A 12,426-nucleotide genomic window follows, 5' to 3' on the forward strand; every position below is an offset into this window, starting at 1 on the left:
CATGGTCATGGTCGTGGTCATTCTCGAGTTTGGAGGAAAGCGACGAGGACTGATGGTCGTCTTGAGGGGAGACGGTTGGCAGCTTGGGCTTGTCGTGGTCCTGGTCGTGGTCGTGGTCGTACGCCGCCATTTTATGAAGCGGACGAGCCGCGAGTGGAAGGAAGCGGTGGAGCGAAGCGAAGAGGAAATACTGAGCACCTTGGGATGCATGTACTGCGCCTGGCGACAGAAGTTTTGAGTGTGGAGGAACTGGGGGAGAGATGTTAGTATCGGGAGTCCGGGGAAAATCCAGAGATGGAGATAGGGTAGTATTCGAGATGGAGCCCTCACCTTCGATTACTCAAGAGAAAGAGAAAACGACAACAAACAGACGAACGCAGAGAAGAGAATGTTTGAAGAGAACAAGAGAGAGAGAGAGAGAGAGAGAGAGAGAGAAATCGAGCGAAGAAAAAGGCAACGAAGAGGCAAAGAAAAAAGAAAATAAGAAGAGACCTTATCCGGATTCCCAAACAGGAAATGAGCGGACTACGAACGCTACTTGATCACGGATGCAGCCGATTTGACAGAAAAGGGAAGGGAAAAAAAAAAAAAAATCAAAATAAAAATCAAAATTAAAAAAAAAAAAAAGCAAGGAATAGATCGTGATTATTTATGCCCAATTGAATCTCAACAGGTCGTTGATTATACGCATTACGGGCTAGAGTGAGAGATACGTATTTCATTTTACGATAATTACGCCGGGGTCACCGAGCAGTGACGAAGGCCACACTAAAACACACCCAAGTCAGCGGGCCATGATGTTTACAGTGTATGCAAGACCCACTTCAATGTTCCCGGTTATTGGTCCATGCCAAGGCACTGCCCCGCATCCGTTTTTAGCGCGTTTATTATATCAGTCGACTTTATATATGGTGTTAGTTTTATCTGCATACAGAGTACAGAGTATGTACTTGTAAAGCTGAGTGAAGGATTGATCAGATGATTAAATACAGTATCAGAATACGATACACTAACAAATCCTTTGAAAGTCTGGAACCAGGAAAATTCAAATGATAGTCCCAAAACGGTTAGTCGATCTGAGATGACCGGGAGTGGATATGGCGTGATCCCACGTGCCAACAGCCTCATACAGTACGTACTTTTGTACACTGCTGTACTATGTATATCACACCCTGCTAATCCCTACATCAACAGCAATACATGGATCCTCAACGGGATATACAATCGGATGCCCTGGAGCGCCTGGGAGTTGCTGTCCGGCAATCGTCCACGTGATGTCATGCCTCTACGTACTCTATACGGATGTCCTGACCCAGACCACTGACACTGCTCTGATGTACTACTGAGATGAGGTCGGAATTGGCTTGATGGTATCATAAGCGTCCTTTGTGCAGGTACAGAGTTACCAGTGGTAGCTCTACATCATATGACATACAAGTGAAGATGTAAATGAATGCTTTTGGTATCTGCAGTATACTATGTCCAAGTAAAGAAAAATTACATCCCATCCTCTTCCCCATCCAGTAGCGCCGCGTAGTCGTCCGCAGATGCAAATGTAGGCAGGTGCTTGAGCTTGCGCCGCTTCTTGCGCTCCGAGTCCTTCTCCTTGGCTGGTTTCTCCTCCTCTTGTTCTTCTTCCTCTTCGAATGCACCCATGTCCATAGGCAGCTCCTCGTCGCTTCCAACAAAGGCATCGTCGTCCGAGACGTCCATGTCGAAGTCGTCGTCCTCGTCCGAGGGCTCTTCGTCCTTCTTCTTGGAGTCCTTGGGCTTGGGCTTGGGCTTGGGTGTTGGCTCTGGCTCGGACATGTCTTCGTCGATGGGCTCCTCTTCATCAGACTTGTCGGACTCGTCATTGAAGATAACACCCTCGTCAGCACTGCCTTCGTCCGCGTTCTCTTCCGCATCGTAAGCAGACTCGAGGTCATCCATGTCCAGATCATCGTCGCTATCGCCTTCCTCCAGCTCCGGCCGCGAATCAACAAGTGCCTTCCAAATCTGATCCTCATTTTCACTGAGATCCCCATCCTCCTCATCCTTGGAAACAGGATCCTTGTCATCCTTCTTACCCCGCGCCTTGTTCTTCTCCTTATCCTTCCCGACACGGCTGAAGTACTCGTGGAAGAAGACATCTTCCGCAGAAATCTCGTCCGCCTTCTTCTTCCAGAAGGCTTCCGAGTTGAGCGGCACGTGGGTTGCGGCTTTGCCAGCGCCAACCAACCGATCGGCTGTTTCTCCACCTGCGAGTGGCTGCATGATGGAAGCTCCCCGTGCGCCCTTTTCTGCCTTGGGCGTGCGGTAGATGAAGCGGTCAAGGAAGTGCGAGAGGGTGTGGATGGTTAGATCGGGCTTGCCACTCATTGTTTGGTGGTCGAGGATATGAGCCGCATTGACCGATACTGATGGGTGGAAATGCGTCATGTAAGGGATCTACCACGTGTTAGTTTGATTTGAAGGTGTCATGCATAGATGTTAAAATAACTCACCAGTTCCCAGAGACAAGTCTTATCGGCGTTGCTGTGCTCGGGATCTCTCTTGCGCGGGTCATAAATATTCAGAGGCTTCTGCGGCTTAGCTTCGGGTTCCTCTGGCTGCTGTGGTTCATCATCCTCGTCAGGCACATCCCGGAACACTTCTTCCTCATCGCTTTCATTCTCCTCGGGCTGATCAAGCAACGTCTGCAGACCAATGTAAGTCTTCTCCAACTCACGGATCAGATAGAAAATGCCACAGATGAACGACGGTTGATGCAGGCCGAGGATCTGAACTAAACGCTTGACAAACGCCTTGACGCGTCGAACATTTACGTCGTTCTTCAATGCCTTGAACAGAAGGTTCAGGTAAAGTGCTTGCTTGGATGACGTGGCAACCCGGGGATCAAGTAGCGATTCGTATAATGTCCGGTAAAATCTGTCAGCGCCGACCTGGTGCGATGACGTTAATTGCTGGATCAACATGAGAGCTTGGATGCTCGTGTTGAAATTCGACGAGTGCGTAATGCGGAACAGAGTGTCGATGTGTTTCGAAAGACTGTAAAACATTAGCTATTGCTCACCGCAGAAGGAAAAGATAACATACCGAGCAGTGTCAGAGCTTGTAAAAGGGTAAGCTCGATTGACACCAGTCAGAACACCAGAAACAAGTTTGTCCTGCATCTCCTCCTGCTGAGCAAGACCCTTTTCCTCTTCCTTCGCCTTTTTGATATACTTCTTGTTACCGAACTTGTTCTTGCCTTGCTGACCCTTAACGGGCTTGTGAGACTTGAGTAGAGTAACAAACAGCGCGAAGTAGATATCAAGCAACTTGGCCGCGGTCTTCTCCTCCTTCAAACTCAAGACTGTCTGGTTCAATGTGATGATACCGTAGTACTTGGCGTGCTGGCTTTGTCCCGACCGGAAAAGCACCTCTTCAACAGATGTGACGACCGTTGGCTTCATAAGGGGATGTGCTTGTTCGAGTTGCAGGAGCAGGTACGAAGCACGGGATGCGATCTTCTTACTCGGATCACCGAGCTTGTTGACTAGCAGTCGCAGAAGGTTTGCTTCCTGTTCGGGCTTCTCCTTGAGCAGTTCGTAGACGTAACTCAGGGCTCGGGAGCGGGAGAACTCGATCTCGTCGTTGCACCAGACTTCCATGATCTTGAGAACTTCGAAAAACTGGTCCTTGAGGAAGTTTTCGTAGGCCCATAGGATGAGATGGCGGTTTTGAAGACCGTTGGGAAGAGGGTCCTGCTCAGTCCACTTCTGGTCGACTCCCTGGAACGCAGCCATGAGGGACGGCTGGTTCGCGAATGAACGGAGTCGTCGGTCATTCGGGAGAAGTGTACCCTGGGCGAACATATCCTTCAAAGACCGAAGCACTTCGACTGCTTGCGTACGGCTCCGCTTCTTTCCAAGACCGATCAGAGTTTCCAATGCCTTGGTGTTATGCACCGGAGATTCTTGGACGGCCAGTGTGAGGGCGGAGATCTTGTCGCTGAGGGTACCGGAGGCCATGATGGTCGAGTAGAACTTGTGGGATGAGGATGCTGAAGCTTGTTGCGCTGCATTGTACATCTTTGTATCCTTCTCTAGCAGCGACAAGGCATGTGCTTGTAATCGCTCGACCACATAACGGGGAAGTGTAGTCGCTAGTTTCGCAGCTTTGATCGGAGGGAGAGATGTCGCGTACCAGTCGGACCGCGGGGGAATAGCCTATTTTTCTGTTAGTCTCGATCTCTCCCAACAGTTGGTCTAGGTTGGTATACGTACAAGGCTAGCGAACTCCTTGGGAACAACGAATTCATCTGATTTCGCAGGTTCCTTTTTTGTCTCCTTCGGAGGTTCAGGAGAGGCCTCCTCTTCCGCATCAGATTCCTCTTCCTCAGCTTGTTCCTGCTCGTCGCTTTCATCATCTCCATCTCCGTCCTCTTCCTCGTCCTCTTCCTCGTCGCCCTCGTCCTCTTCCTGTTCCTCTTCCACCTCATCATCCTTCAAGTCTTCTGGCACGACCTGACCCGCAGCCGCCAGCATACCCGACAACTCTTTGCGCAATGCATCATCGTCAGATTTGCCCGATTTCTTCGAAGTATTCGCGTCCTCCACTTCATCCTCAGACTCAGCACCCGCAATCAAATCGAGATCCTCCTCAGTACCTCCGAGAGCCAAAATCTCCTGGCGCAGGGTATCATCGTCATTCGATTTCGACGCCTTATCCTTCCCAGCGGCCTTCTCCTCCCGCGCAATCACATCACCGTTGCGATCCCGTTTCCTGCCCTTGTTGTCATTCTTCGGTTCTTGCTTCGGCGCAGGCTTCGGTGCTGTTTCCTTCTTGTTGTTGTTGTCATTCTTAGGAGTCGGGGCATCCTTCTTAGGGGTATTATTCTTAGGAGCATCCTTCGCGCCAGCCTTGCCCTTATTCTTTGATTTGGAGTTTTGGTCCTTCAACTTCTGTTCGATTTTCTGTCGCAGGCCGGCGAATGCGTTTTCCTCGAAATTGGGGAGAGATTCCCCTACGGCGTTGGAGTCGTTCAATGCGACGCCGCCATCTGGAATGGCCGAGTCTTTCCCTTTATTATTATTATTCTTCGCCATGGCGAATTTGTATTGTTGGGAATGTAAAATTGAATATCATAAATCGAGGCGTGAACTTTTTTCTTGTCTTTTTTTCTGCCGCCCAAATGCCCCGAAATTATCAAGTCCGCCGGGGAAATGTTGATGCGATTTTCCGCTTCGGAGTCTTGTGTGGGTGCATACAACGCATTTTGTTGCTTACATTTTCTGGATATAAGATGTTTGTTCTGTCAATAGTTGATTTCTATCTATTCAATTGATTCTAGCCGGCATCCAAACGTCCCACATTCATGGTGTTCGGGCTTCGCCCAAGTCCGGGGCGTATCTCGGCGGTGCATCGAGTATCTTTGGGGATTGTCCAATTCCATAGAATCCCGAGATGTGGTTTACATGTATGTATAGAAATGGAATCTAATTTATGTCAAACGCTAAGTCCTGTCATAGACCGATGGTAGAAGTCGGATATCCAACTTCTGGATCCCGACGGGAGGCATCTCCAAGAAAGCCGTAGAAGGCGAGAAGGGTATGTCCTCGTATCCAACTTCAAGCGTGCATGAGGATTAACAGTAGCCAGAGGATGCAAATGATCTCCTGGTCCGGGGCGGATTCCTTCGACAGGTTGTATTCTCTTCCAAAATTCAGGATAGCGGTCCCTAACTTGACTATAGGCTTACTCTGGGATATTTCATTTGCTGCCGCTTGGCTTGCGTGTCCAAGATAAGCTTGAACGACTTATTGACAAGCATATGAGATCTGTTGGTGAGCTGCATCTTTCCATCGCGAAGCATCCTTGTGCTGACAGGCAAAGGCGCATCCAAGGTTTCGTTATCTTCGTTATCCTCTCAAGAGCTCTGGGAGCAGTCTGGTCGGTTAAAGGAGGGCTCAGAGGTGAGTATATAGTTTATATACTACAAGGGACTTTTCTGACAGGGCTTGCTAGGTCTTCCGGCTCCATGATAGAAAAGAATCCCGTTTCCTCCTCGCCCCTACACATGAAGAAGAAATCACTACATTAGTCGGGAGTCTCACGAAATCATACAAAGATCTGCCTTTACGAGTCTATCAAATATGTAAGTTTGACCCTGAATGACCTGAACAATCGAGACTAATGCAACACAGCAAGAAAATACCGAGATGAGCCCAGACCACGACAAGGCCTCCTCCGCGGCCGTGAATTCATCATGAAAGACCTCTACACATTCGACTACAACGTCGAAGAAGCTCTGGAGACATACAAAGTCGTCAAACTCGCATACACGCACCTGTTCAACGAGCTGAAAATCCCCTACCTAGTCGCCGCAGCAGACTCGGGCAACATGGGCGGAAGCCTGAGCCATGAATTCCACTTCCCTACTTCCAAGGGCGAAGATACGTTAATTAGCTGCTCGAACTGCGATCATGTGTACAATGAGGAACTTGCAGATGGCAAAGCCCATGGTGCTGGTGCCGCGTCTTCGCCATCAGCCGGGTTCGATACGGAGGAACCATCCACAGACGGAGCAGGGACGGTCTCGACGGGTGCCTGGTTCGCCATCTCCAGAGACAAGAGAACTCTGGTCCGAGGATGGTATCCCAAGTTCTTCAAACAGCCCGGGTCCCAAGAACCCACGGAAAGAGAAGTCAGCTCGCACGCCGTGAAATCCATCGCCAACGCAGCAGGAATCGACATCGACCTGAGCGTCGAAAACCCACTCGAACAATGGATCACATACGTCAAATCCCAGAAGACCACCGACGGCTCAACGCCCAGTGTGCTAGACCTCTACGACGCACAAGTCCGTGTCTACCAACGCCCACCCCTCAGCGACCTCCTCCAAGGAACCGGTCGTGCAATCACAGAAATCGAATACTTCATGCTCGACAAATTCCCCAACACAACCAACGGCCTCAATCTAATCAAAGTCCACGACAGCGACACATGCCCTAAATGCACGCAGGGAACCCTCAAACTCGACACCGCAGTCGAACTAGGACATACTTTCCACCTGGGAACCCGCTACAGCGACGTCCTCAGTGCCTCGGTCATGGTCGACAAGTCCTTGCTCGGCGCCACAAACTCGAAAGACCAAATCGTCCCGATGCAAATGGGTTGTCACGGAATCGGCGTCTCGCGGATGATCACCGCCGTGGCGGACCGTCTCGCAGACTCGAAGGGCCTCAACTGGCCACGGGTTATGGCTCCATACGAAGTTATCGTCGTGCCTGGGAAGGACCTGGAGGGTGAAGCGGAGAAGGTATATGATCAACTTGTGTCGTCAGACCCCTCTGCCCCCATTGACGTTATCCTCGACGACCGTGATAAGCAGATGGGATGGAAACTTGGAGACGCCGATCTCATCGGATACCCGATCATCGTGGTCGTTGGTAAGGGATGGAAGAGCCAGCAGACATTGGAGGTGCAGTGTCGTCGGTTGGGTCTGAGAGAAGATGTACCACTGGACCAGCTGCCGACATTTGTGCGGTCTTTGCTGGAGCGACTGTAAATGATAATTATGCTTTATAAAATGTATTTTATGTGGTTGTCACTGTACTATAGAAATGAATATCAATCCCCCTCTTGTACATGGCGATGTATATACCCATGGTGCGTGGAAATACCCACTCCACCGCAAAAACACCCGTGTCCAAAACCCACCACTCCCTATCTCCACGCCCGCCGACCGTCATCAAAAAAACACCGTCACCACAGCTCCCCGCGCACGCATCACCAGTCTGTCCCTCTTCTCCTGCATTCGCACCAACTTTGATATCTCTGGGTGGATTATACCCCGGATACATAATTGACCCTCTTACCCAACCGTGCAAAATAATCGTTCAATCCCAACCACCCGCCCTCAGACAAAATGAGCGCCCCCGCATCCAACGACGGAGCTCCCCCAGGCGCAAGTACGCATACCCCATGACCCCATAGCACCATTCCACCAGCCATCTTGCCCTTTCACGCCTATCGAACAGATACTAACAAACTACGCACAGTAAACGTCTCTACCCTCACCGTCCCTCAACTCCGCGCCCTGCAAACCCGTCTAACCACCGAACTCGAACACCTAACGACCTCGCACACGAAGCTCCGCGCCGCGCAGACAAAGTTTCAAGACTGTGTGCGCTCGATCAACGACGGCGTCAGGGGGTCGCAGGCGAAGGGGACGGATGGGAAGGATGAGATTCTGGTGCCGTTGACGAGTTCGTTGTATGTTAAGGGGAGATTGGCGGATCGGGAGAAGGTGCTTGTTGATGTTGGGACGGGGTTTTACGTTGAGAAGGTAGGCTCTTTCTGTGTTTGAGGGTTATGGTGTTGGGTGGTGTGTTTGGGTATGGCTGACTTGCGGATAGACTACGGCAAAGGCGATTGAGTTCTATAATATCAAGATTAAGGGCTTGGAGAACAATCTGAAAGATCTGGCTAAGGTTGTGCAAGGAAAGGATGTGCAATTGAGGGCTATTGAGGATGGTGAGTATCAAGCTGCCCTGGAGTACAGATCAGGCATAACTAACTTTCATTCTAGTCCTAAGGCAAAAGGTTCTCAGCGGTGAGGCCACTCCGGCAAACACTGGATAAGGTTTTCTTTGCAATGTACAGTATAAGTCGATGCACCATCACCAGGCAATCAGGAATGAAAAGAAAACGAAAAAGAGAAACAGAAAACATAAACCACTAAAACGAATGCGTGCTGGCAACGTATTTCACTAAATAAACGCCTCGGACCGCATCTCAAATTGCAACAAGAGAAGGAAATCAAAACGAAAAGAGAGAAAGTGAAGTAGACACAAAAGAAAGAAAGAAAAAGGTGACGTTGGATCAGGACCATCAAGCCCGTGAACTCGTGATGAACCAAGCGACACTGCATTGAAGTTGGCTTCATTCAGAACAGAGTACCAAGATCGGTATCAATCATTCCAGTAAGACCTTTTGCGTCAATAGTGGGTGAAGAACTGTTTGAAGTAGTCTTGCCTTTCTTTCCACCAGGGCTTGCCGGTTTTTTAGGGCTAGACGAGGTCTTACTGGTGCCCGCCTTGGGTGCCGGCGGCGACAAAGGCCGCGCCGGACTAAGAAGCTCTGCGGCCTGCTGCACCAAGCTGACGAAGTTCCAGAAACCAGTATGTTTTTCTCCTGAGCCCGACTGCTCTTGGGGTGCGAAGTAGGGTGGGAAAAAGGTATCCAAGTTGGGACTGTACCGAGCTGAATGACCAACAGGCAGATTCGCGTGCTGACCTAGCAGATTGTCCCAATTGGGATCGAATACGGACGCGCCCCAGGAGGTGGATGGCTTTTCCGAAATTGAACCAACCAGAGTTGGTGGATTTTGTCCCGGGAACGCAGGAACGAGAATGCGACTGTACTCGTCGTATCTCGCAATCTCAAACGTATACTTCGTCCCCATCAGTCGATAACGAATTGCCGTTTTCTCCACAAATCTCGACACCGGAGCCGTTGCGGGAAATATAACCTTCCTCTGTGGTGCCGCCGAAATGTCGTTCATGTTCTCAGTACGCCGAAAATTGATAGAGTGAGAAAATGATCTCAACGCAGAATCGATCAAGGATGCTTCTTGAAAATCCAGGCTTTTGATCTCTAGCTGCCAGTCGGACCTGCTCAAAAATTAGCTTCAGTTCGCTTCGAAGGAACCCGAGTAACATACCTTTCAAAGTCGACAACAGCGATCTGGAGAGGCGATCTTTTGTCAATTGTCTGGCCACCGCTGCGAGGTCTGAGCCATCGGCGTTGAGTTACCTCATACTCTTGCGCGCCAGGACATCTAGCAAATTCCGCTTCCAGCCGGAGGAGGTCATTGTTGGAGCCCAGGAATTCGAAGTTGACGGAAAACGCAGGCTCCGCACGTTCCAGCGCACGAGTTGTGCCTTCGTATGACTCGAGGAGAGCAGTGGCTTGGAAGCAGCTTGCGAGGAGCTCGTCTTGATTAGTCCTCAGCCTATATGTTGGTAAAACCAGTTAGCATTGCGTTTGCAGCAAAAAATAGCGAAGTTTCCATACCCGGGCACCAAACGGCCTTTTGTCTGCTCATGCATCAACATCTCCCTGAACTCTTCGAATGCGTACGACGGCTTGTCGTCCTTTGGACGGCGATATTCATCCAGCACAAACGAACCGATATTGACGCGCATGCGAAGATGTCCACGAACAAACGCAACGCCGCGTAGAGACTTTTCGATGGCACTGAGAATGCGGTCGTTATTCTTCGATTGTATCAAAGCAGCCCGGTCAGCCCGTTGCTCCAAATCCAGCCCCTTTTTGCTATCGCCATGCAGGAAAGCTCTCGCAAACTGATTGTTATTCTTAACCACAATCTCTCCTCCCATGGAACTCGGCCCAGGAGGTTCAACGACGAGAACCTTGGATTTAACATTGCTGCTCACTATTATCTCGCTCCATTTGGTGCGGAGACGGTGGGCGATCTGTCGCATAACATCATGGTTCTGGCCAAGGGCACAAATACAATCGGGGAGCTCTTTCGGGATGAACAAGTGACAGCCAAACTTTGCCCGGATAACATCAAGAGCTTCGAGGTGCGATCCAAGGCATTCGTTGAGAGGCGGTCCGTCCTTTGGCCACAGAAAGAGCAACTATAAAGCAAGCCGTTCAGCACTACAAAATTGTAAACGCTAAGCCTGTTGGAAAGCACTCACCTGTTCAGGGAAAGCCGATGGCAAATCCGGGACTTTTCTTAGCTGCTGTAGTATCGTTTCCCGTCTCTCCTTCAAGTCCATATCTGCCTCTTTCATATTAGAATGAGCGTAAATTTTGGTCCATTCAATTTTGTTCTTCTTCGTAGACCAGGCGCTGTTGCATTGTGCAACAAGCTTATACAGTATGTCTTTTGCAGACGCAACCTGAGTCGGGCCCCCCCATATGTAGAGCTCCTGTCTCACTGTCAACTCCTACTGTGGCTGGCCGTTGGAATTGCTTACCTGCTGGGTATGCGACGACGGTGGGTTCACAAAGGCGCCTGTCTTTTGGGCAATGTCTTCGAAAACCTCGTACCTTCCAGTACGAGCAGCGGCCTTTCTTGAAATGAGCTTGCTCTTTGCTGCAGCACAAAATCTGGAGACATATTAGTATCTAGCATCAAGCGATCAATACAAAAACAACTCACTCATCTTTGATCGTCCCCCAGGAAGTGGGCAGCCTGATGAATCCTTTTCCATTGCGTTAACTCAACATCAACCAAGTGAATATAGCTCTGCTCACCGTCAGCTTCCTGACCAGCCCTCCGCTTGGCCTTCGCAAGAGAATCTTTGAAGAGATGGGTGGAATTGCGAGATGCTGCGGCGCTAGAATTGCCGCGACCAGTGTTGAGGCTCCCACGCCCCCTTCCTCGAAAGCCTCCTCGACCCGACCCACGGCCATTCTGGGTTGGCCCTTTGGCTCCAGGGGTAGGACTCAACATATGGCGTTGGGGCTGTCTGACGGCAGGCTTCTGGCTGTTTATGGGACTCTTGGAAGCGGATTCTGGAGTTTGGGTCGTTGTCTGTTTCGACGACGATCCAATTGCAGTTGACTTTCCTCGGCCGTAGCCTGGTAGCTGCCACTCTTTGGTAATTGTTAGTTAAGAGCAGGAATAGGCCGTGTGATGCTGTGAATGATTGATTCGCACCTTGGGCACCGGAAGCTTCGTGACTGAAGGATGTCAGCAATTGCAAGATCCAGACAAATATATTGCTGAACTCACTCCATTGTTTAAGATAAGGTTGTCACTGTGTGATTGACGACAGGCTAGAGATTACTGTTTCATGGAGCCTTGGGAAAGAGAGGGCGAGACAGGGCGAAAGGAAGAGAGCAACAGCTGGGGATAGACTGTTTCTCCCTCAGAGAAAGAACAGTGAGAAGTGCTGCGACGATAGTAAATAGCTACTGAGGCTAGATTGCAAGAGATGGGATGAGATGTAGGTAGGAAGAGAGAAGTCGAGGAGGAAGAGGTAGGAAGGTGGGAGAGATGGAGAGATGAAGAGATGGAGAGATGAAGAGATGGAGAGGTTGAGAAACCATGTGACACCCCAGAGAAGGAGCTCTTTAAATTCATCCAAGCAATACATACAAAAGCAAACATTCACTGTTTTGATTGGTTAAAGGCATATTAGAAGTATTCTTCTGGCTAATTGCAGCCAATCTGCATTCACAAAGAAAGATTGTTTGCTATGCAGCAACCAGTCAATGCATCCATTCCCTGATATACGGAATATAGATTGAATCCAGACAAATTGTCGTAATTTTATTATTCTAGTTATATTTCCAGAAGCCCCAGCAAATAACACCTAGAGTGTTCTCGAACCTTTATATAAAAACACCGTATAGATCCAATTCCAGTCCCTGATTGGTCGACAATCCCCGGAATACGCTAACCCGATTGGGACCAAA

At 49.8% G+C, this 12,426-nt stretch overlaps 5 protein-coding genes across 5 annotated transcripts; 3 read left to right on the forward strand and 2 right to left on the reverse strand.

The window, feature by feature from the left end:
- Positions 1 to 114: 114 nt before the first annotated feature.
- ASPGLDRAFT_412485 (uncharacterized protein) lies at positions 115 to 576 on the forward strand. The gene has a single exon (XM_022545369.1). The coding sequence runs from the start codon at positions 261 to 263 to the stop codon at positions 540 to 542; it is 282 nt and encodes a 93-aa protein (XP_022400270.1). The 5' UTR covers positions 115 to 260; the 3' UTR covers positions 543 to 576.
- Positions 577 to 1,497: 921 nt separating this feature from the next.
- On the reverse strand, positions 1,498 to 5,072 carry ASPGLDRAFT_26461 (RNA-binding ribosome biosynthesis protein MAK21; the record flags this gene model as incomplete). Its single annotated transcript, XM_022543566.1, has 4 exons — positions 1,498 to 2,430; positions 2,487 to 3,030; positions 3,079 to 4,193; positions 4,251 to 5,072. 4 exons carry the CDS (start codon positions 5,070 to 5,072, stop codon positions 1,498 to 1,500), a joined length of 3,414 nt encoding a protein of 1,137 aa, XP_022400271.1.
- A 207-nt stretch (positions 5,073 to 5,279) lies between these two features.
- Positions 5,280 to 7,622, forward strand: ASPGLDRAFT_151182 (putative proline--tRNA ligase AIM10). The gene is made up of 7 exons (XM_022542225.1): positions 5,280 to 5,443; positions 5,496 to 5,574; positions 5,626 to 5,669; positions 5,720 to 5,810; positions 5,860 to 5,939; positions 5,992 to 6,121; positions 6,171 to 7,622. Exons 1-7 carry the CDS (start codon positions 5,342 to 5,344, stop codon positions 7,532 to 7,534), a joined length of 1,890 nt encoding a protein of 629 aa, XP_022400272.1. The 5' UTR covers positions 5,280 to 5,341; the 3' UTR covers positions 7,535 to 7,622.
- Positions 7,623 to 7,726: 104 nt separating this feature from the next.
- ASPGLDRAFT_48133 (prefoldin subunit 5) lies at positions 7,727 to 9,011 on the forward strand. The gene is made up of 4 exons (XM_022546832.1): positions 7,727 to 7,937; positions 8,028 to 8,314; positions 8,385 to 8,502; positions 8,558 to 9,011. Exons 1-4 carry the CDS (start codon positions 7,895 to 7,897, stop codon positions 8,608 to 8,610), a joined length of 501 nt encoding a protein of 166 aa, XP_022400273.1. The 5' UTR covers positions 7,727 to 7,894; the 3' UTR covers positions 8,611 to 9,011.
- ASPGLDRAFT_173054 (uncharacterized protein) lies at positions 8,915 to 12,002 on the reverse strand (the record flags this gene model as incomplete). The annotated part of the gene is made up of 9 exons (XM_022542782.1): positions 11,741 to 12,002; positions 11,666 to 11,688; positions 11,260 to 11,601; positions 11,165 to 11,207; positions 10,980 to 11,112; positions 10,698 to 10,931; positions 10,045 to 10,634; positions 9,692 to 9,982; positions 8,915 to 9,644 (listed from the first exon to the last, which is right to left on the reverse strand). The coding sequence occupies exons 1-9, from the start codon at positions 11,743 to 11,745 to the stop codon at positions 8,915 to 8,917; spliced, it is 2,391 nt and encodes a 796-aa protein (XP_022400274.1). The 5' UTR covers positions 11,746 to 12,002.
- Positions 12,003 to 12,426: the final 424 nt, after the last annotated feature.

The sequence above is a fragment of the Aspergillus glaucus genome (assembly GCF_001890805.1).
Source record: "Aspergillus glaucus CBS 516.65 unplaced genomic scaffold ASPGLscaffold_12, whole genome shotgun sequence".
Lineage (NCBI taxonomy): Eukaryota > Fungi > Ascomycota > Eurotiomycetes > Eurotiales > Aspergillaceae > Aspergillus > Aspergillus glaucus.